Source organism: Trichomycterus rosablanca, chromosome 1 (assembly GCF_030014385.1).
Source record: "Trichomycterus rosablanca isolate fTriRos1 chromosome 1, fTriRos1.hap1, whole genome shotgun sequence".
Classification (NCBI taxonomy): domain Eukaryota; kingdom Metazoa; phylum Chordata; class Actinopteri; order Siluriformes; family Trichomycteridae; genus Trichomycterus; species Trichomycterus rosablanca.
In genome coordinates this window covers 43,615,219-43,638,832 of record NC_085988.1, presented here as the reverse complement: position 1 = coordinate 43,638,832, position 23,614 = coordinate 43,615,219, and the positions used below count along the sequence as shown (strand labels likewise).

Below are 23,614 nucleotides of genomic sequence, written 5' to 3'. Positions count from 1 at the left end.
TAAGTACTGTTCTTGCATTATATTTCAAATATAGTTTCCTTTCACCTTCTAAAACATAACAGTAACAGTGAGTTTGAATGAATGCATGATGCCCTGCAATGGATTACAATCCTGCCAGTGGTGTATGTAAATAATGGTGTATATCCACTTTGCGTCCAGTGTTTCCACTATAGACCACCATGATCTTGACCAAAATAAAGAGTTTACACAGCATGGATGGCTGAATACCTGATTACTGTTTGACAATTGATCATATTCAGTGCAAGTCATTAGTGATTTTATTTGTAAAAAGATTTAATATTAGAAATACTGTTTAGGTAGAGAATCATGCACTAAAGCAATTTATTCTTGTTCTGCTAAAAGTCAGTCAGTAAAACCAATATAGTACAACTTTAAGGGTCAAATTAGGCAAGTTGTTCTGACACATGTCATGTCAAGTCAAGTCAAATGTATTTATATAGCACTTTTTACAATTAACATTGTCTCAAAGCAACTTACAGAATCCAGGACCAACAGACAAAAAACCCATGTTGAGCTAGCCAAGGGTGACAGTGGCAAGGAAAAACTCCCTTAAAAATACAGGAAGAAACCTTGAGAGGAACCAGACTCAGCAGGGACCCATCCGCTTTGGGTGGCCTGGAGGATACTTTAAATAAATAGGATTTACACAAATCATACAAACGCAAAATTAAATTGAACTGAAAGTTGTAACTTGCAAAAAAATTCTACATTGTTCAGTCCAGTCTGTGATAAAGTTCGTTGTAAGTTCTGGACATTTTGGTGCAAACATGCCAGGTTTGGCACTGTAGTCTCGACTTGCAGTCTTTAACCTCGAGAGGGTTAACAGGTTTCAGTCAGAACCACCTCGTCATCATATCATATTTCACATCATATTTCAAGAGCTAAAACAGTTACTATTCTCACTACTCGGCACAGTTATTACTCGATTACTACTTGCACGGGTATTGACATGCCACCTAAACCTGTAAAATAAATAAGGTGCAAATACTGTACCAAAGAAAGCTAGATAATTTCTGTATTTCTGTCATTTCTGGGCAGTTGTAGCCTAGCGGTTAAGGTACTGGACTAGTAATCCAGATGTCGCTGGTTCAAGCCCCACCACTGCCAGGTTGCCACTTTTGGACCCTTGAGCAAGGCCCTTAACCCTCAATTGCTCAGATAATGGATAAAAACGTCTGCTAAATGTTGAAAATGTAAATGTATTTATCAGTTGTGTCACTCTCAAAGCAATGCAAAGATTTAGACTTAATTAGCTAGCTTTCTGTTAGGACTGGAGTTAGGCTGGGGTTATAGAGTTTTCATATACTGTTTAAGCTGTTGTATAGATAGCTTGGGTGAAAAACACTAACACTTTAGCTTTGTCATGTAAATATGGCTCCATTTGTAAGCAGGAAATAAAATCCAAAGGCAACTTTTTTGTGATATACTGCATACCATTAAATGTGACATAACTTAAATATCATGATTGAGGATTTTGTATCACCCACCACTAGTTCCAAGAAACCGGTTGTGTCTGTGTGTATCTGTGTCACTCTAGTCTGTTTCTTTAATGTAAAAGCTAAGAACTGACATCTGGCCTTATTAAGTAGATCTTAAACGGGTAAACCATACACATAAAAACAGACCATTTGATCACATGCTCAAGCATAAAAGTTGAATGCAGTAGAACCAGATTTTACAGTACTTCAGCGGGGAGTCTTTCTGGTGGTGAGCAGTGTCTCCATGGCAGCAATTTCAGTATGCAGCGTGCCGGTGAGGGAATTTGAACTGCTCAGGATTGTGCAGGCTCTGGGCTCTTTGTGCTGCCGTGGTTGGGAACAGAGCACAGATGCTGCGGTCACTGGCCGCCCCCCTCCCTACACACAAACATTGCTTCCATTCCCTTCCTCCTTCATCCTCCCTCTCTCCCACCCCCTGCTGCCACTGGAGTCATGCTTGCAAGCTGCTGCTCTGACATGGACCCTGTCAAGGTTCAGTGCACTTTGTAGAGGCGTTTTAAAAAAAAAAAACAGGCTGGGAAAGAAATAAGGGGGGCGGTTGTAGACGAAGTTGTTTATTTTCTATGGTGAACATACTTAATGTAAATATCTACTCCAAAGGTATGGCTCAGTAACACCAAGCTGTATGACGTGCTTTTTTAGCTTGCTCATGTGAGGTCTATGTTTGTGCTGGAGGATTTTAATACAGTTGTAAAATACACTTATTTTCGACCAGCAGTGTCAATATTGTGCAAAACCATTGTGTCACTTGAGCTCATATGAAGTTCAGAGTTCATATGAAGAAAAGAAAGCCAGCAATAAGTGACTTATTGTAAGAGACAGCTTATAATATGCAAACAATACATACAAAAACTTTAAACATACTGGATTACCAAAAATGATAATGTTCTGGGTTTTAAACTTCTAGTTTACCCAGGAATTTACTGGAATTTATAGAACAGGTAGAAACAAATATGCAGTCTGACTAGAGAGAAAAAATAAAAATGTATTCTTATCAGACGTAATAGTGTTGCCAAAATAGTTGCCAATAGTATAACCTTTAGTTTAAAAAGTAAAGTATGGATGGGTTTGGCAATAAACTTTCTTTGTAGTGTGTACTCTACAGACTTTGAAAAAGAATGTAACGTCAGTAGTTTAATTTCAAAACTGTCATTGCCCATACTTACTGTACCTAAAGAGCTTTTATTATTATCATTATCAGTATTATATTAATATTACTACTACTACTAGTGCTACCACTACTGCTACTACTACTGCTAATAATACAAATAATAACAATAACAATCATAGATAAGCATAGTTTAATCATGAGTATTAATTCAGTAATTACAGTAGGTAAAGATTAAAGCAAAATAAAAATCAGCACCCTTGCCAACAGAGAGTGGCACGGTGGCTTAGTGGGTAGCACTGTCACTTCACAGCAAGAAGGTCCTGGGTTCGATTCCTGGGTGGGGCGGTCCGGGTCCTTTCTGTGTGGAGTTTGCATGTTCTCCCCATGTCTGCATGGTTTTCCTCTGAGAGCTCCGGTTTCCTCCCACAGTCCAAAGACATGCAAGTGAGGTGAATTGGAGATACAAAATTGTCCATGACATTGTCTATGTGTTTGATATTAAAAGTTGTGAAGTGATGAATCTTGTGTAATGCGTAACTACCATTTCTGTCATGAATGTAACCAAAGTGTGTAAAACATGATGTTAAAATCCTAATAAATAAATGATAATCAGCAACCTTCCCAACCGTTTTAGCCACTAATCCATATTTAAAACTGATAAATCCTGGATTAGTTCATATACAAAGGACAGCATTAATGTTTTTCTGTTGCATATTTTGTTTTATTTTCTATAGCATCTTATTACTTCCTTTGCTAAACTGTTGTATAATACAAATAGAACATGCAAGGTTCCATGTCCTTGTGAATAACACAACTGCTGTGGTAATCTATAACACATGCCGTCTATTCCTGCAATGAATGACATATTTGATGTTATTCGCAATATTACAATCCCTCCCTGTTTTACTGCCACCTTTTTGAAGTGATTATGACCACGCCAAACTGCTCGTATGGGTAAAGCCTCTGATTTCTGATTTTAGAAATGCACCCCAAATGTCAAGTTTCAAAGTTATAATTTAATACTATAAATGCAATGTTTGATACTTTAACTGCTGTTTGCCACCACCATTTTTATTCAGAGTTAAACAACTGAAGGAAAAAATATACAAAATTAAAAGACTGAGGTGTAGATCAGTTGTTCCCCTCAAGAATGACCATTTCAAAAGGCTAATCAGAATGGAATAACCTTTTTAAAAGTTTTTACAAAAATATTACTCACCATTATTCCCATTATTGTTTACTACGTAATGTTTTCAAGGTGATTCTTGGTAGATTGATTTAACAAAGAATTTTGTCCTCTGCATGATTGGACAACAATTGGACAACAACATTTTGAATTTACACCTAATGCGGACATTTCATCTTCCTGTTGACTGTAAGATCTTCCTGTTGTTTCTTTCCTTTGCTAATTTTGTGCATTGATCTTCTCAGAACACATCAGTAAATATTTTGTGATAACAAACTAGCATTAAATTAATTTACTCCAGTTTTAATGAAATTTACCCAGAACTTGCAAAAAGTTTAGTGTTAAGTCTACTCATGAATTTCACTCATGTAGGAGGCATTTACATTTAACCTTATGTTACGTAGTCTATGAATATACACACCAAGCCTGACAAAAATCCAACCTAGCCCTTAAGAAACATATTCTACAAAAAGAATGCACTTGTTACTGTTGGAGAAAATATAGAATTTTGCTTGAGTAGCTTATCATCTAAACACAAAATAATTATGATCTAACATGCCTAATCCCCTACTGTTGCATTTAAAGTAGAATTGATAAAGAGATGAAAGTACTCCAAAATGTCTGGGAAGTCATCATTACAGCATGAAGTTAAAATGATCAAGAAAATGTTCCGTCCCTTTTAAAATTCCCCTAGTAAGAGGACAAATGCAGACTAAAATCTGTACAGTTCACTATCTTTAAGCACATTCATGGTAATTTTAATAGTCTTGTGTACCATTTCAGGCTAGAGCATAACATTTTCACTCTGAATTATTATACACCGATCAGACATAACATTATGACAACCTTCCTAATATTGTGTTGGTCCCCCTTTTGCTGCCAAAACAGCCCTGCAACTGTGATGCACTGTGTATTCTGACACCTTTCTATCAGAACCAGCATTAACTTCCTCAGCAGTTTGAGCTACAGTAGCTCGTCTGTTGGACTGGACCACACGGGCCAGCCTTCGTTCCCCACGTGCATCAATGAGCCTTGGCCACCCATGACCCTGTCGCCAGTATACCACTGTTCCTTCCTAGGACCACTTTTGATAGATACTGACCACTGCAGACAGGGAACACCCCATGAGAGCTGCAGTTTTGGAGATGCTCTGACCCAGTCGTCTAGCCATCACAATTTGGTCCTTGTCAAACTCGCTGAAATCCTTACGCTTGTTCATTTTTCCTGCTTCTAACACATCAACTTTGAGGATAAAATGTTCACTTGCTGCCTAATATATCCCACCCACTAACAGGTGCCGTGATGAAGAGATAATCAGTGTTATTCACTTCACCTGTTAGTGGTCATAATGTTATGCCTGGTTGGTGTATATGTTATAGTAAAACACTATACTCAGGTGGTGCAGCAGTCTCTTATGCTAGCCCACCACTGCTGAGATCTGGGTTTGAATCTCGGGATGCTATCAGCTGTCTACACAGACTCCATTGTTGTTTTGGATGTATGCTTTGGGTCATTGTTATGTTGAAAGCTGAACTAGTACCCAAGGAGGAGGAGTTATTTTTTAAGGACATTACTGTATATGGCTGCATACATCAGTCCCTCAACTCCTACCAGTCTCCCTGTCTCTGTTGCTAAACAGCTGCCCCCATACCATTCACTAAATCCCTGATGATTATCCCATCTCTGCAAAGAACTTTTAAAGCTCTTTTTGAGTGACCCTTGGGTTATTTTTAATTCCTAACCAAGGCCCTTCAAAGCCAGGCAGCAAACTCTATGAAGGCTCAACCTTCAAAACTGAGACCTCCATGGTTCTCCATAACACTCAAAATCTTGGTCTGATCTATATTATGTTACAGTCACTTGCATATGTGTGAAGGTAACTTGGATGGGAAGGTGCTTAGTGCAAAATAGTCACAAAATTAAATATTTGTACTTTTTTTTACTAACCCTATTTTGGAAGTGCTAAAGCAGGTAAGAATTTTGTGTCTGTCTTTCTGTAGCCACTGCATCCTCATTCATTAACTATGAATATGTGGTCAGACCCTGCACACCGTTTATCACCACAGACTTGGCCTGTAGTTTGCTGTTGTTGACATATTGTTGTTGACAAAATACCTGTTTAAATGTCCTGGTGCAATGCACTTGCACTTAGTTGGATGATTTCTTATGTTGGGTTATGTCAGTAGCATTCTTGTAAAATGTGGAGGATCGTTAAGATGAAATATGCAGTTCCTATGCCCTTGGCAAGTGCCTATGCCAAGCAAAACCATAAATCATAATTATCATTAGTTTATGAGAGATCTGATTGGCTTTAATGTAGAAGAAGAAGAAAAATCATTCACTTGTTTTAGTGACTACCAGGGGCATCAAGTAGCATTAATGTCTATTTTCCAAGCTTCCAAGTTTCATTTAGAATCCCTTTATTACTTGGTATGTGTGGTTTACATTCACTCTGGAAATGTTGATTTTGAGAATGGGGGTTGGGGTTGAGAGAGAGAAAAAGAACGAGATCAAAATGTCTGATGCTCGGTGGATCCTTGACTCCGGAAGAGCACTTTCCCAAGCTCTCGCCACGCTAAACCCCTGTGGGAATACTGCAGGGAATTGTAGGAATCTGTCTGAGCTGTGGAGCGCAGGGCTGGGAGCGGGAAAGCCGGTGGGAATGGACAGGCGGAACCGCAAAAGCGTGAGGGAAAACAGGAAGGGTAACTAGAGATCTGGCATAAAGTCAGCACAAAGGGAAGAGGCAGAGAGAAAGACGTTTCCTGACATACCATAGTATTCTGAGCTCAAGGGTAAAACACTAACAAAGTGACTAGTTTTAGTAAAACAGTACATTGCTTAAATTACTGTTAAATATTTGGCAAAGCCACTTAAAGATGATAGTTTTCACTTTAGTATTGCTGTACTATAGTGTATATATACACTGTTGAGCCATAACATTAAAACCACCTCCTTGTTTCTACACTTACTGTCTATTTTATCAGCTCCACTTACCATATAGATGCACTGTATTGGAGCTTGTAAATACCGTGTCCACTCACTGTCCACTCTATTAGACACTCCTACCTAGTTGGTCCACCTTGTAGATGTAAAGTCAGTGACGATCGCTCATCTATTGCTGCTGTTTGAGTTGGTCATCTTTTAGACCTTCATCTGTGGTCACAGGATGCTGCCCACAGGGCGCTGTTGGATGGATGTTTTTGGTTGGTGGACTATTCTCAGTGAGGTATTTAAAAACTCCAGCAGCGCTGCTGTGTCTTATCCACTCATACCAGCACAACACACACTAACACACCACCACCATGTCAGTGTCACTGCTCTGAGAATGACCCACCACCCAAATAATACCTGCTCTGTAGTGGTCCTGGGAGAGTCCTGACCATTGAAGAACAGCATGAAAGGGGGATAACAAAGCATGTAGAGAAACAGGTCTCCTATATGGTAAGTGGAGATGATAAAATGGACAGTGAGTGTAGAGACAAGGAGGTGGTTTTAATGTTATGGCTGATTGGTGTATACTTAATATGGTTTCCTAAGCAAAAGTTCACAAGTTGTTCTGTGTATGTATGTGTTCCAAAACATGCAAAAAGTGAATTGGTGACTTAACAATCCTGCAGAGAATGAATGAAGTGGGTGTGATGCCCTCCCAAAAAGCTTTGGAAGACAATGTTGTTTTTAGAATGTTTTATTATATTTGTAACGACTACGAGAAGTGGGTTGAACCTGATCTTTTGTTCTGGCTTAAGAGCTTCTTTATTTTTTTTTCTATCCCTATTAAATTATATTCATAATTAATCACAAAGTAATGCTTTTTCCCTAACAAAGCATTTTCAGTTTATAAACTGGTAACAATTACAGACGTAAACGTACATTTTAAAATTTCTGAAATTACCTCACTTACAAAGTCTATTGTTCTTCAATGACAGCTGGACAGAAACTGAACCGCTTTTTAAGAATTCCTTCCTTTACCTTTGACCCTTAAATATGGCCCCAGATTTCTCACTTATAAAAAGTAGTGCTAATGGAAGTAGGATGGTAGTCATGATCTCACATCCTGCCTTCCTTGTTTTTAAGTCTATCTTCATGTCATTCTGTGATGCTTATCTACAACTGTCTCCTCTATATCCTTTAACAACAATGGCTCAGCAAGAGGCCTTGTAGTTTAGGTGCTTGTGTGTGTGTGTGTGTGTGTGTGTGTGTGTGGACAGGATTATAGGATATGAATGTTTACACCGTGTGAGGAAGTGCTGCGTTTAATGAGCGTTTAACAGGACAGCGATAGAGAAAACGTACAAACTAATGACATTTTTTATCGTTGTCACTATTTAAAGAGATACATCACTATTTCTCAAGCAGATAAACAAGAATTTAGATCTTAACTTTTAAGAATAAAAAAGAAAACTTACAATGCAAAGGTCACTTGGTGTTTACATACACTTGTTTTATACATTTAGTTTTTCTTCCCAAACTAGTTGTAGTGTCTCAAGCACCAAAAGCTTGTGAATAGATTTACAGTCCACATGTTCTACATGTAATCAAGTGCTGCATTGGTAATCACTTCATTCTAAAAAAGTGAGAATACTCAAGGTTGAGATGAATAACCAATATATGAATAACCAACAGACTCAATCATTATCAACCAATAGCTGAGCTGCTTTGCTGTGTTAACTTCTAAGGAGGCGGTGCTTCATGTTGCAAAACAGTTGATTCATAATGGAAACAGCATGTACAGCCCCAAATCAGAAAAAGTTGGGACAGCATGGAAAATGCATATAATAAAAAACACAGAGTTTCTTACATTTACTTTGACTTTTACTTCATTGCAGACAGTATGAACCTGAGATATTTCATGTTTCATCTGCTCAACTTCATTTCATTTATTAATAAACATCCATTCCTGCATTTCAGGCCTGCAAAACATTTCAAAAAAAAGTTGGGACAGTAAAGCATTTACCACTTTGTAATGTTGCCATTCCTTTTCACCACACTTAAAAGACGTTTTGGCACAGAGGCACTGTCGCATCACAGCAAGAAGGTCCTGGGTTCGATCCCCAGGCGGGGCAGTCCAGGTCCTTTCTGTGCGGAGTTGGCATGTCCTCCCCGTGTCTGCGTGGGTTTATTCTGGGGAGCTCTGGTTTTCTCCCACAGTCCAAAAACATGCAGTCAGGTTAATTGGAGACACTGAATTGCCCTATAGGTGAATGGGTGTATGTATGTGTGTGTGTGTAAGTGTGTCTGCCCTGCAATGGACTGGTGCCCCGTCCAGGGTGTTATTGTGTGCCTTGCGCCCATTGAAAAGCTGGGATAGGCTTCAGCACCCTCCCGCGACCCTAATTGGATAAGCGGTTAAGAAAGTGAGTGAGTGAGTGAGAGTACTAAAGTGCTTTGGTCAGCATTTTTTCACTTTTATGATTTTGTAATTTTTAATCTATTTAGTACTGATAGAAATGTTGAAATCGATGCATGTGAAGAAGGAACAAAATGTTAATTTCAATAGCACTACCAGAAACCTTGGGTCCAAAGGCATGTGAGCAAATGAAGTGCAGAATGCAGTATGTAACTTAGCTACATACACAAAGTAAATTGTTTGCATTGAACTCTTTCTCTCTGCTAGAAATTGTTGGAATGTGAGTTCATTGAACACAGAGGGACTGGATGAAAGTCAGTCCCCCACCGAGAGCCTCTACAAGTACACAAGAACACATACAATCCACACTCTCTTACACAGTGTTTCTATCGCAGCTTTAAGTGTTCAGTGGTGCATGAAAATTGATTGCAGTAAAACCTTTCACCCCGTGTGCTACAGAGCAAAATAAATGAGGAAAAGTTAAATCCAGTCTTAGGTTGTTTTAGCTTTATCTTTGGAGTTGTTGTCTTGTGGAAACATCTAGATTTCATTTTTTGGCTAATAGATAAAAGACAAAATTATTATCTGATATGTCCCAGTACATTAGTTTATTCATGATTCTTTTAATCACATGTAATGCCCCAGTATTGTTTGTAAAGAAACCATGATGCTCGCTTCTCCTTACTTCACTGTCAGTATCATAGAAGCAACCCTTCTTTTCTAAATATGACGAGCTCAATTATTGCCAAAACTTTAAATACAAGTCTCTGTGCTTTTTCTGTTTAGCAGAGGGGATTTAAGTTGTTTATAGGAGCAGAGATGATAAAAGTGTAGTTTATTGCTTATTGTTGATTGTATGTGTTGTTTGTACTGTTTTTAGACCATCCTTCAACCTTTGTTGAGTACTGACTACTTCACTCTTCCTTAATATTAGTCTGTAGTTTCTTCTAGTTTTATGAACTTTTCACTTGTGGATTATTAAACTGGTTGTACTGATGGGGATGTTTAAGATGTTTGCTGTAGCCTTGTAGCTTATGGTGTTTTCTTGTGTATTCTTTAATAATTTGAAGAATTTGGAGAAGCAGCTTTACTTTTATCATGCTTGTTGCATACAATATTTCAACCAGTTGCATCTTTAATAATGCAACCTGGGCAGTTTGCTCAAGTACATTTGTATTTCTTTTTTTGTATGCAACCTAATCCTTTTTTTTTCTCTTTTTCTCAGAATTTTCCCCCATTTTCCTCCCCTAATCTAGTCTTTTCAATTACCCTGACTGCGTTACGCTTCACCTCCACCTATACAACCCCCCACTGCTGACAGAGGAGCTTCGCAACTGACACACGCCACCTCCGACACGTGCTCAGTACCGACTGCCTCTTTTCACCTGCACGAGTGAAAAAGATATGCGGATCAGCTTTGTGTATGGAGAGCCACACCCTGATCAGCATTATTCCCCAACTCTGCACAGGCGCCATCAATCAGCCTGCAGAGGTCGTAATTGCACCAGTTATGAGGAACCCTGGTTCGGCTTACCCACTCTGTGAACAACAGCCAATTGCTGTTCATGTGGCCGCCCAGCCCAGATGGATGGCAGAGCTGAGATTCGATACGATGTGTTCGAAATCCCAGCTCTGGTGTGCTAGCGTGTTTTACCGCTGCGCCACCTGAGCGGCTGCAACGTATACATTTGTAAATGAATTTATTTCCCCTTCTGTTTGTGCTTATAAATACATACTTTTGTGTGTCTAAGTAAAAAAGCAAAAGACATTGTGTGTAAATTGAAAGTTGGTATATGCTTAGAAGTGCTGGAATACTTTATTTCTCTCTATAACTACCTATTTCGGGTTATGTGAAGGGAAAACATGTTAAAGTTGCATAGTCTTAGTTTCTTTCTCTTGGCTGTGGAGAGGTGCAGTGAGAATGATGTCATGCATTTAGGTCTGTAGGGGCTAGCTGCTATGGACAGGCTTTATGAGAAGCAGCTGTTAGAAGGGGGAGAAGGCATACTGAGAGAAATTTGGCTGAGGTCTCAGAATACCAGAGCATATCACTGACAACACAAGACTTTGTTGGATTTTTGACTGGCAGCACTTCAGCGGAGCAAGAAAGAAAGAAAGCAACATGTATCTGCAAAGAAGTGACTATCTTTCATTTTCTGTTGGTAAAATGTCTAAAACTTCAACACCAACTTTTGTTATATTTACATACACTTCAATCAGATTCTTATCTATCAGCAGTCTTTCATCACAGATTTCCTGTTTAAATTAATTCCACAAGCTACACGCAAAGCATTGGACAGTTTATTGAAAACAATTGAATACAATTTCGCCAGTTACAAAAGCTGGTTTGCTTATGATAGAGGACCCTTAAAGCCATTTGCTCCAAGAAATAAGATGGTTATTTAGCTAAGGGTTTACTTACTCATGCAGTATGGGTATGTATGACTGGCGGGTCCAATTTATGCCAAATTAGTACATTGGTTGTTTCTATATCAACCCTAAACTATTGTATTAGGGCAGGTTTTAATTATTAATCTGATTTCTGTTAAGGTTTTGTTGCTGCACTTTCCTCAAGGAATGTTTTGCTATTATAACTTTTGAACTTTTTTTTTAAAGTGCTATGCAATGAAATCTGAATCGAATTCACCCACAAATATGCCAATAACTTCTTGAATTCCCCACCTCATAATGATATAACAATCATTATGAGGTGGGTGTGGATCTGTAGAATGCCTGTGGTGGAATTTGGTTTTGACCTCTGTGTGTTTTAGGTCCTGTGTGTGTGTTGTATACGCATAATAAACACTACTAGTATCCAGGGTTTGGCTTCCGTTGTGTACTGAAGAAAGAAAGAGCTAAAAAGAAGGAGTTGTCAGAATTTTCTTTACATTTGGGATTTCGAATCAAACACAGATGGTTGTTGGTTTCCACGCACACACACATTGCTTAAGTAAGTCACGTTATTTCTTATATTGGTTCATACTGGAAGCTGTTTTTTTACCTTACACTGGCCAAAGAACTGACGCATATCTCCACGCATTACTCTGATTGGCTTTATTGTTTTGTTCCTTTGCATGAAGTTAAATGCATGATATACATCACCAGATTTAAGAGAAAATCAATGACTTCCGTCTGTTTGGTCACAATGTGAATGCAGGGTTTATGTTCTTTCAAACCCTGCATTCCAAAAACATCATAAATACAAGTGCTTTCAAATAAAAACAGCAATTACCCTCCAGTGACTATCATTTCTGACAAACATATCTAAATATATTACTGCAAAAATATACAGAAACTAATGCATACACAGTGCATGAACATATTATTGTCCACAAACATGCGGAAAAGAGACATTAATGCCCTTCACCAACACCAAATTTGTTTGAAATGTCTCACAAATAATTGCATATTTTTATCCTTACAACCATTTCCGTTGTCCTTATGTAATGGCGTGTATACCCAACCCCTGGTGACACTGAAGTGATAGTGATCTATTGTTTGAAGCGGATGGTTGTGTAACCGATCCTGGCTGATGGCCCTGCTTTGACCCTCACAAATGCCCTCTACTTCTCAATTTTTTAGCAAAGCCCTTTAACTGATTGTTATCATTTTTACAGAGCCTGGTAGTGCTCTTATACTATCCGTGTGCTTTTGGGTCTTTTGTGTTTATAGGTTGTAGAGCAGATTGGATGGTAAAGTGTAATGGTGCAGAAAGATACACATTGTACGCATTTTAACAGCCATCTATCATCCAATCTAAACCCTCTGGCTATGAAAGCAAGTCATGAAAATATATCTACAAAGTGCTAATGGGAATTATCGTGTCTGTAGTGCTTTCAAAAATATGTTTTTTAAAAGACCTTTACTAACCTCTTCATCCTGATCAGGGCAGTAGTTAGTGCAAAGCAGAAACCATGAGCACACTGGACATGGTGCTATTCTGTTGTAGTGTGCCACATTTAGTGCTGCCAGTTTACTTTTTGCCTAGATTTGAAGGTGGAAATGAATCAGAGTACCAAGAGAAAGTCTATGCGGACATGGAAAGTACAGCAAAACTCCTCATATACAGTGCATGAAGCCAGGATCAAATCCAGAACATCAGAAACTATGCTGGCATGTTTTAAATGGTGTCAGCTGTAACCAAAAAGTGCTTGAAGCTAAGCCACAGAGGAACAACTTTTTGTTCCTTAAAAAACTTGTGACAATTTTGATTGTCGACCTCACATTTCTGAGACAAACAAATTATTTTATGAAATCAAATATTATGCAAATATTATGAAATCTATGCACAGGGCTAATTAAATTACTATAATTAAATTCGTAGTATGGAGAAATATATGCATGTGTAAACGTGTAGTATGTGTTACAAAGCCAAAAGTATTTGGACACCTGACCATGAGCTTGTTGGATGTCCCATTTAAAAAACAAATGGCATTAAAATAGAGTGACTCCTATGTAATATATTCAGCTATAACAACCACTACTCTTTTTAGAGCACTTCTCAAGGATTTCAAAGTATGTCTGTGGGAATTTGTGCTCATTCAGTCAAAAGAGCATTTGTATAGCTGTTTAGTGGGGCTGAAGTCAGGGCTCTGTGCAGGCCACTGGAGTTTCTTTAAACCAAGCTTTTCTTCAAGATTTAAAGACCTTGCTTTGTGCACAGGGGCAAAGTCATATCAGAACAGGAAAGGACCTTGTCTAAACTGTATCTGCAAAATTAAAAGTCTATAATTTTCATTGTATAATTGATTTATCACACCTATTAACAAATGTTGTGGCTGAAGCACATGAATTTCAAAATTAGAACAAGTGTCCCTATACTTTTGTCGATATAGTGTATTTTAAATCAGCACACTACTAATAGAACTTTGGATGGCACTGTTGTGGCACAGGCAGGTATTGACATTACTTTTTGCCAAAAATGCCAGTCTATGGATGAGATTTTTCCAGTTGCCTGTGAGTAAATGATTGAGTGAGTGTCTGGTGTCCTGCAATGAACTAGCATCCCTTCTAATGTGAAGTCTTGCAGCTAGAATCCAGATCAAGGGCTTTATAATTAAAGAACCTTTAATAGGAGTACAACTGTATAAACCTCTAAGCATCTAGTTCAGATATACTACGTGGTAAGTGTTATATGGTGACAGCTCTCCATAACGTCTGTCCATAATTTTTTCAGTAAGTTCAGTAAATTATGCAGTACAAACATTTGATTTTAAATGCAGTTCTAGGTGGAACACCATTCTCAGATCAGCACTCAGTTTTCTCTGCAAGTACACACCCAAGTATGCTAAACGGCATGGTACACCAAGCTTTTTTCATGACCAGTGTCTAAGAGACCCCTTCCTAAACAGAGGGTCAGGAGGAGGAACATGTAGGGGTCACCCAGGGCATATAAGACTTTTTATTGGCTAAAGCAGATGGCTGACTCACTCTCCTCATCATTGGGGAAACAGCCTTGTGCTATTGGGTCACATTTAACAATCGAGAAAGGGACAAAAGAAAAGACCTCTCTACCAGGATTTCTAAAGGAACTGGAGGCAGCGGAGCAGTAAACATGCCTACTGCAGTATTTACTGCTTTACAAGCTGTGGATTCATTCCTGTTACGTTCACCCAGTGTTTTATTCTTGTGCCTGCTGAGTCGAGTTTGTCTTGGTGCTCAGGGGTCTGTACCTACAGAAGTTAATACAGCATCAGACGGCTTGTTCATATGTGTTTTTTTTTTTCAGATACCACGATGAGCCAAAATATTAGTATCACCACCCAAACAATTGTGCATGTGACAGTCAGGTATATATTAAATGTTGTGCTGATAGTAATTACTCATAGTACACATGTTGAATGCAGCAGATATGATCAGCATAAAGTCCTATTATGGCTGTTATGTGCTCACAGGTGACCGTGGTGAGTAGTCAGTGGTTAGACAGCCAAGACTCATTGATGACAGAGGACATAAAGGCTTTGGTGTCTGGTACAGACCAACAAAATGCTACTGTGGTTTAAACTGCAGGTTATTTAAATACTAGTGATAAGTGTATAGGGCTGTGTAGTTGCAGGCCGGTCAAAGTGCCAATGCTAGATCCTCCACTGTCCACTGTTAAAAAGCATCTACAATGGACACTCAGACCTCTGAACTGGACAGCAGAGTAATGGAGTACTGGTCATATGAATCCTTTCTCTCCAAGATTATGTGGATGGCATGTTTGCATCGTTTACCCATTGAAGAGATGGCACCAGGATAATCCGTAGGATGATCCACCACATACCATATAGAAGTTGAGGGAACCAGATACCAAAGGACTCCTTCAAATGTTCTGTGAAGTCCATGTCTCACGGGTCAGAGCTGTTTAGACAGCATATTAGTCGGGTGGTCCTAATGTTTTGGCTTAATTGTTGAAAACAACTCAACGTCCTGCTAGGACTGAGGTTCTGCAAAAAATTATTTGGTGATAGAGGTTTCTTATTCACAAATACATATACACACAAATACAGAAAAAACATCATCTGAATAGTATTTTACAAACCAGTTCTGCATTTTGTGTTGATAGCTATTTGTCTTGTTTTTTTTCCTTTCTCAGCCCATTCTTGGTTTCATTAGAAAGAGAAGTAGATAGAGAGGGGGGAGAGCTTATGTTCCTTCCAAGAACCCCTTCAGACAGCTGAAAATCATTTAAGTATGCCGGACAGCATAGAGAGAAAGAGAGAGACAAAGAGAGAGAGAGAGAGAGAGAGAGATTATAAGTATACTGGCTTAAAAAAAGCAAGATTTAATCAGATCACAATTCATTACTGTCTAAAATATTATGTACTATGCTAGTGGTCCAATAATCTAAGGCTATACAATTGCTTATGGGTTGTAAAATACAAGACAAATAGGAAAGCTGCCATTTCCCTTGAAATAAGTGTCCATGCCACACCATATTTGAATGGCTTTAATACTGTTTTTGGCAGACTCTTCAAGCCAGTTCATGCTGCTGGCCAGTGAAGCTGCTGGAATTTTAGCAATACCAAGTGCTTTCAAAAGACAGGTACTAGAGCCACACTCAACAAGTCCAACTATCACTTTGTGAGGAAAAACATTTCACATAATTTTTGATGTAAAGCATAGATGCTAAAAGTCCACAAATTACTTCCCAATTATTAAAAAAGTAGTCACATAATATTAAATAAACTTCTCAAAGAACTTCAGGAACTGTAACTCAAATAACACCCCAAAATTAAAAATCATTTTTGTACCCAATTAATCAGTTATATTCCTGATGAGTCAAACAGTTAGGTATGGTTAAGAGCTAAACCAGGTAAGACAGGTATTTGGTAGATTTACTTTAGAAAAGGGCGGCACAGTGGCTCGGTGGGTAGCACTGTCGCCTCACAGCAAGAAGGTCCTGGGATCGATCCCCAGGCAGGGCGGTCCGGGTCCTTTCTGTGTGGAGTTTGCATCTTCTCCCTGTGTCCGCGTGGGTTTCCTCCGGGAGCTCCGGTTTCCTCCCATAGTCCAAAAACATGCAGTCAGGTTAAATGGAGACACTGAATTGCCCTATAGGGGAATGGGTGTGTGTGTGTGTGTGTGTGTGTCCTGCGATGGACTGGCTCCCCGTCCAGGGTGTTACTGTGTGCCTTGCGCCCATTGAAATTATGATTTGTTATTTTTAATCTATTAGAAATTTTTAAATGGATGCATGTGAAGAAGGAACAAAATGTTCATTTCAATAGCACTATCAGAAATCGTGTATATGTGTCTGCTCTGCGATGGACTGGCGCCTCGTCCAGGGTGTTACTGTGTGCCTTGCGCCCATTGAAAAAGCTTGGATAGGCTCCACACCCCCAATCCCCCACAGCCGCGACCCTAATTGGATTAGTGGTAAAAAAAAGTGAGTAAGTAATTTAGAATAACTGACATTGAACGAAGTTAAAAAATGTGGACGTGACATTTGGGGACATTTGGGAATTCACACCACCAATAGATAACATGTATCCAAAACCGAGAAGACCCCAGACCCCAATAAACCTTAATTAAAACAGTAAACAAAACAAAAACCTAATGCACCACAATTCCTTAGCTGCCATTATTCTCATTTTTTAAAGGATCAGTGATGTAAAGGATTGGTTTGAGTGTCTCCAGTAGAGGACTGAGGGCTGGATATGTTTACAATGCGGGTTAATTACTAGATCCTTTCAGTGTAGCTTGTTATTTGTGGCGGCAGACTGGGTTTTTTCATGCTGCCCCCCTCCGTCTCCTCATGATGTCATGCTTCTTTTTGGCAGCAAGAGCAGTATGTAGGAGGACATAAAGCACAAGCGCACATGACTGACAGACCTTCCCAGATGTGTTAATTATGTGTTAACACCTGTATCGAGTGCCTTTGTTTTTACCAAAACATAGTGAACTTCCTAGTACATGTTTTATTGGATAGATGATAATGATTTAGATTTAGTTGGACTGCTGAGTGACTAATATTAGCTTTTTTGTTTTTTTACTAATTGTGTTTTGTATGTATGGTCCCTTGTAATACATTATGGCCTCCTTTTTTTACTTATTTTTTTGGTTTCAGTATTTACAAACAAAGTATTGGTAAACAAACAATTTTGAGCTTTATTGGCTTTATGGGGTTATTTATGGTGCTTCCTGTTGTTTCTGGTATCTGGAGCACTGCCTTGAAAGATAAGCCTGAAAGAGTGTTTACTCTATTCATTGATTGACATTCATGGTAATCTAATGCTGTTTCTTTTTAAATTTGAAATTGTTTTTATTAATAATTTCTAATTTAGTAATATGTTTGTCACTTAACATTTTTGTGGTATTTTTTCTATAATTGAAATTCATGCAAATTGGCACAATTTTCATGCAAATTGGCACAGATTTCAATTTTTTACTTTGATTTTAGTATGATTTTGAATCCAGGTTTCAGTGGGCTGATGATTTTGGTTTCCACTCACCATTTTTTATGTCATTTTGTTCTTAACAAATTAAACAATTTACATCAGTAAAGATTTTCAATCTTGAATCTTTTGTTCATCAATATCAGATGTGTTGCCCTTACCTTATATTAAGGAAGCTACATTATGTATTATTAATAACCAAATAAAATATAACATATTTGAATGTCCAAACATGTTTACAACCTCAAACACTGATGGTTTCATTTTGATCAGCTGATCATCTGAGCTGTACTTACTGTACTGTATCCCTCTGCATGCTACAAAACCAGACTTGTCTCTAGATGAATAGTAAGCAGTAGTCTTTATTTTTTGTACATTGTACATTTTACGTTTATTTGCTTTTAGAGTTTGTGTTAGAGCCATGATGGTATTACAAAAAGCTCTGAGCATTATCAGATTATTTATTTATTTATTAGGATTTTAATGTCATGTTTTACACACTTTGATTACATTCATGACAGTTACACAAGATTCATCAGTTTACAAGTTCAGTTTCAAACACAGTCATGGACAATTTTGTATCTCCATTTCACTTCACTTGCATGTCTTTGGACTGTGGGAGGAAACCGGAGCTCACGGAGGAAACCTACGCAGACACAGGGAGAACAAATTCCACACAAAAAGGACCCAGACCACCCCCCCTGGCTTTATGAGATTATAAGTTTGATCTCTAAAAGCTGTAGCCACCTGTGTGCAGGGGTTTAAGAAAGTAATATTCTTTCTGAATAGGAGGAATGGCATTCATGTACCCCCTTTTGATCAGAGACACTAGACCACCCTGGGGTTTGCTAGATAATATATTAAAGGGAAGGTAAATGCCTTCCTCTGAGCATGTACAGTAGTTCTGCTTAATGTTATCACAGATGACCGTGATAACAGCTTGAAAAAATGTGGTGGCTTTATGTTTCTTTGAGAAAACACAGGCTAGCCCTCACCACCCAACTTTAGTAGTGATCATTTAGTGGGTGGTAACTGGTAATGATTAAACAGGGGGAAATACCTATTTTGTTCTGTATCTGTGCATTTTAAACAAATGAGTTTAGAAAGTGTTAATCTGTGCAAGCATAATGTAATAGATGTTGCTTTTTGTGTATACAGTATATTATGCTGCGGAAAGGTGCTGTTAGTAAAGACAGAGAAAAATGTATATTTCTGAATAATCAAAATGAGCTCTTCTTAATTTGCTGTCTGTGACACTTTCATGTAACCTGGACTAAAGTTGTATTCAAGGTTATGTTCTATGCATTTATAAACATTTGCTCTACTGCTGATTAGGACAGCATAGTGGTGCCAGATAGCAACATGGGTCTTGGAGACCTAGGTTCAATTCTTGCCTCCACACACTGTCTGTGGGTGTGGGCTTTTATTGTTGGCACTTTAATTCCCTCCCACCTTCTTAAGAAGGATTAAAGGCTGTTAATAAGTGAATGTGTTTCTGGAGGGTCCTGGACCCACGGTGACCCTGACTAGGATGAAGCAGTAAGTAAAAATAAATGAATAAATGAATGCATTTCATTGCTGAATAAGGCATGTATGTGGCCTTTTAGTAAGTGTCTTCGTACAGATACATGAGTCTGTGTGTCTGTGTGTATGCAATTTTGAGCCAGACATGTGGGAAGGTGTATAATTGTCTCTCTCGTTGTTTGATCCCTCAGACTTACTTTTTTTGGGGGTTATATAATTAAGGCAAACTTCAGCTCTTTGTTCTTCTTTTTTCAGGATGCCAGCTGCTAGCATCATGACCGGTGGGAGAGCGCTGCTGCTCTGTACAAACACAGAGAACTGCATCTACCAGTCAGTCAACGGGTATGGTACCAACACACGACACCTCACAACCATTCAATACATCCTAACCCTATTTTTTTTACAAAGGTGTACATTGAACGTTTTTCAGTCACAAGAAGAGTATTTGCATCAATCTTTGAAATCCAAACTGGTTTTGACATACGTGTATTTTACAAGTGTGTCAATTCTGTATCATTTTATCGTTTTTTTGTTTAAATCACACAAAGGATTAATAGTGCATAAAATGTTATTTTATTACACACACTGTTTAGAAAACTCTTACTTTCATCCAGTTGTGATTGTCAGTGTGTTTCCAGGAAAAGCCTAGTAATATATTCTACTGAAACTTAATAAACCCCCCTGGCAGTGCCATAATCCATTGAGTAAATAATTATTTGACTTGGTGTGTTGGAATGCCATGCTATGCTATTGCCAAAAGTAAAACCCTCATCAAGGAAGAACCTTGAATGTGCTGAGATCATTCTTTATAAGTACTTTCTATTTAAATATATCACAGAGGTGTAACAGACTGTAAAAGCCAAGCCCTGAACAAAAAAGGGCAAAGAGCTGAGAGTCCTTGGTTACTTTTTGTTGATTAAGTTTTCCTCTACTCATCAAGTCAGAGCGCCTTAGCCCTGTCAAACATCCACTCTGTTTATTTTTCAGCGAGCTCAGTTGGTGGAAAGGGCTTTGGTTTTTAAGCTGGCGTGGGTGGTTGGTGATTCTACCTCCATTCAGCTTAACCTTCAGGCTTGGCTTTTTTTCATCAAGTAGCCTATTTCCTTCTAGCAAAACTAAGAATACAATCATTCGTCCTTTTTTGGTCTTCTGTTTCTAAGTCTCCTCAGGCCTCCCACTCTTTTTCTTCTCCTCTTGCCTTTTTTAAGGGTTTTTGAAGTTTGACCTAGTTTTACTTTAAAAGTGAAAAACTCACCCCTAACTCACCCCTTATATTAAATGTAAGTCTGCTGATCAGAAAATGTCAAATCAGTAACTTGCTGGAATATAGAATTTCCTGCAACAAACTGCAAGGTTCACATTTCCTCTGTTTGTTTGCTGGAGCTGTGATTTAATGCGCTGGCTAAGAGCCAAGCTAAAAATTTTTTAACTGGCTGATTAAAAAAAGACAAAGATGGATATCTGCTTTATGACTTCTCCCCTTTATGTGAAGCTCATTTATTTTATGCTGTAGCTGGGTTGAAGGGCAGGAGTAATAAATGATTTAACGTGTTAATTTTTTTAAGTTGCTTTTTTGAGTGTTAGGATTTGGGTTAGGGTTAAGGTTGGGGTTATTCTCAGAAGGAGAATTGCACCTTAAAAATAAAGATGAAACAGATGACTAACTAACTAGCTAACTGATTACACAATATACAGTCCGTTGTATGATATTATTTTTACATGGTCTTACCTTCGTCAAAATCGCCATGAAGTACGGAAGCCAAGAAAGGCCATGTGAGCGCCCAGGTGGCACAGCGGGATATTCCTCTAGCACACCAGCGCCGAGATTCTGAACTCCTCGGTTCGAAACTCGGCGTTGCCACCGGTCGGCTGGGCGCCATCTAGCAGGCATAATTGGCAGTACCTGCAGCAGACACGATTCTGCTACGGCGGGATGACCGGACTATGGGGGTGGTGCCTTCAAACGCTGTGTAAGGAAACTGATTGGCAGATAGATAAGTATGTAAAGAAACAGATGAACTACAAAGTGCTACAATTCTACAAAAGTGGAGCTGATAAAATGGACAGTGAGTGTAGAAACAAGGAGGTGGTTTTAATGTTATGGCTGATCAGTGTATATTAAACATATTGAAGACACATTAATTTCTTGCAATACCTTTTTGTGAAACTAGCTCCATCCTAAAAAGCCTTAGATAACTTAGTTTTTAATGTGTTTGACACTGTGTTTTTGCTTTGTTAAAGGCTCCAGTGCTGTGGCTTGTGGCTCGAAGACGCTCAATCTGTCGTGTCCCAGAGGCCAGATCTGTCCAGGGTTGTGGAAAGTCAGTTCCCCCTAACGTCCCTGGACAACATAAAGTGCTGCCCCGGGAAGACTGACATGCTCACCCAGAAGAGGCCGAGTGACACTGTTGAAAATGGTTTGGGAGTCTTCAACAAGCCCCCAAGGACTCCTGCAGGGATCAAAAGCTCTGCCAGCATTAGGGACAAGATATCCCAATGGGAGGGCAAAACGGACAGTGCTGGAGCAAATGTACAACCAGGCATTCAGAAAGAGATGGAAAGTGCAAAGAAAAAGGATAATAAATCCACAGAGGTACAAAGAAGAGACAGTAAAAGAGTTTTCATTTGTGAAAGACAGGACATTGGCAAAGAGAATGGCAGCAAAAATGAAGATTTATGTAAAAGTTCTAAGACATGTACTAGAGAAGAAGACACAATACTGGACAAAAATCCAAGTGGAAAAACAACTGAGATTGTTCAGGACAAAAAGTCTGTTTTGACACACATAAAGAAACTTGAGCAGGCTATGAAGGAAACACCTACAAGGCCATCCTTGCCTGGTAATTACTTTTGCCCACCTTCAAAAGAGAAGCAGGAGGAAGCAGAGAAAAAGGCTGCAGAACCCATTTTTGGGACTTTGGATGTGGTAAGGACTGTGAGTCGGCGTGACCGAAACAGAGACCCTGAGAATGTGTACACTGAGCCAGGTGTACCCTCCATTAACCCTCTTCCAAAACCCCAGCGTACCTTTCAGCACCACACTCAAACAAACAGCCCTAGACCTCCTCACGGTTCAGCAAAGGGGAGACGGAATCTACCCCCTTTGCCCTCTGTACCACCTCCACCACTCCCCTCCTGCCCTCCACCTCCTGGAGTTTGTCAGAGGCCTTGGAGAGAAAGAGTCAGAGACAGTAACATCAGGTGGGAGTTTTATGTCTTGACTAATCACACTGATTCATCATTTACAGTTCAGGTTAAGCAATAACAGTTACTGTAGCTGCTGTGCTGATCATGCTATTTTCCCATTTTGCATACACAGTACCTTTCAGATTTTGGACTTCACCACTTCAAAACTGAAATTGTGTCTTTTTTTTTTTTTATTCTGTTAGATTTGGGTCATTTTCTGTTGCGTCATGCAACTTAATTTAAATGGCAAGTGACGTATTACGAACCTGATATTCTTTGTAAAGTTTCATCATACAAGTATTTATCAATTTTCTGCCCTAAACCCAGATACTGACTCCACCATGCTTTACAGTTGGGATGATGGCGTATTGGCGTGCATTGCACTTTGCTGTGCATTTTTGCCAAATGTGTTAACTTTTAATGTGTTATATGAAGACTTGGCTTGGCGATTGCTTGTGTTATTAGTTTAGACAAAATTTATAATATTCTAATGTCCATATATTTACAGATCACTTCTTGCAGCTGTAGGTGCAATGTAGACAAAACTGTGTTAGGATTAAAACAGACCTTATAGAATCTCAGATGGTTTGTGGAAGGGTTGTCTGTATATTTACATCAAATAGTTCTAGTTTACGTTGATACTATTAATGCTTAACTTACAGATGAGGTGACACATTACCCCGTCAAGTGCACAACTGCACGATATACACCGTTCAGCTATATCATTAAAACCACCTCCTTGTTTCTACACTCACTTTCCATTTTATCAGCTCTACTTACCATATAGAAGCACTTTGTAGTTCTACAATTACTGACTGTAGTCCATCTGTTTCTCTGCATGCTTTGTTAGCCCCCTTT

The 23,614-nt window shown here is 38.8% G+C and overlaps 1 protein-coding gene across 1 annotated transcript in view; it reads left to right on the top strand.

Annotated features, from left to right (window-relative positions):
• The window catches only part of si:dkey-82f1.1 (DENN domain-containing protein 2A), a 54,221-nt gene that overhangs the window by 1,878 nt on the left and 28,729 nt on the right, over positions 1–23,614 (top strand). Inside the window, exons 2-3 of the mRNA XM_062993136.1 lie at positions 19,826–19,912; positions 21,812–22,771. Of these exons, the coding sequence (XP_062849206.1) occupies positions 19,827–19,912; positions 21,812–22,771 (1,046 nt within the window). The 5' untranslated portion in view covers position 19,826. The remainder of the gene's footprint in view (positions 1–19,825; positions 19,913–21,811; positions 22,772–23,614) is intronic.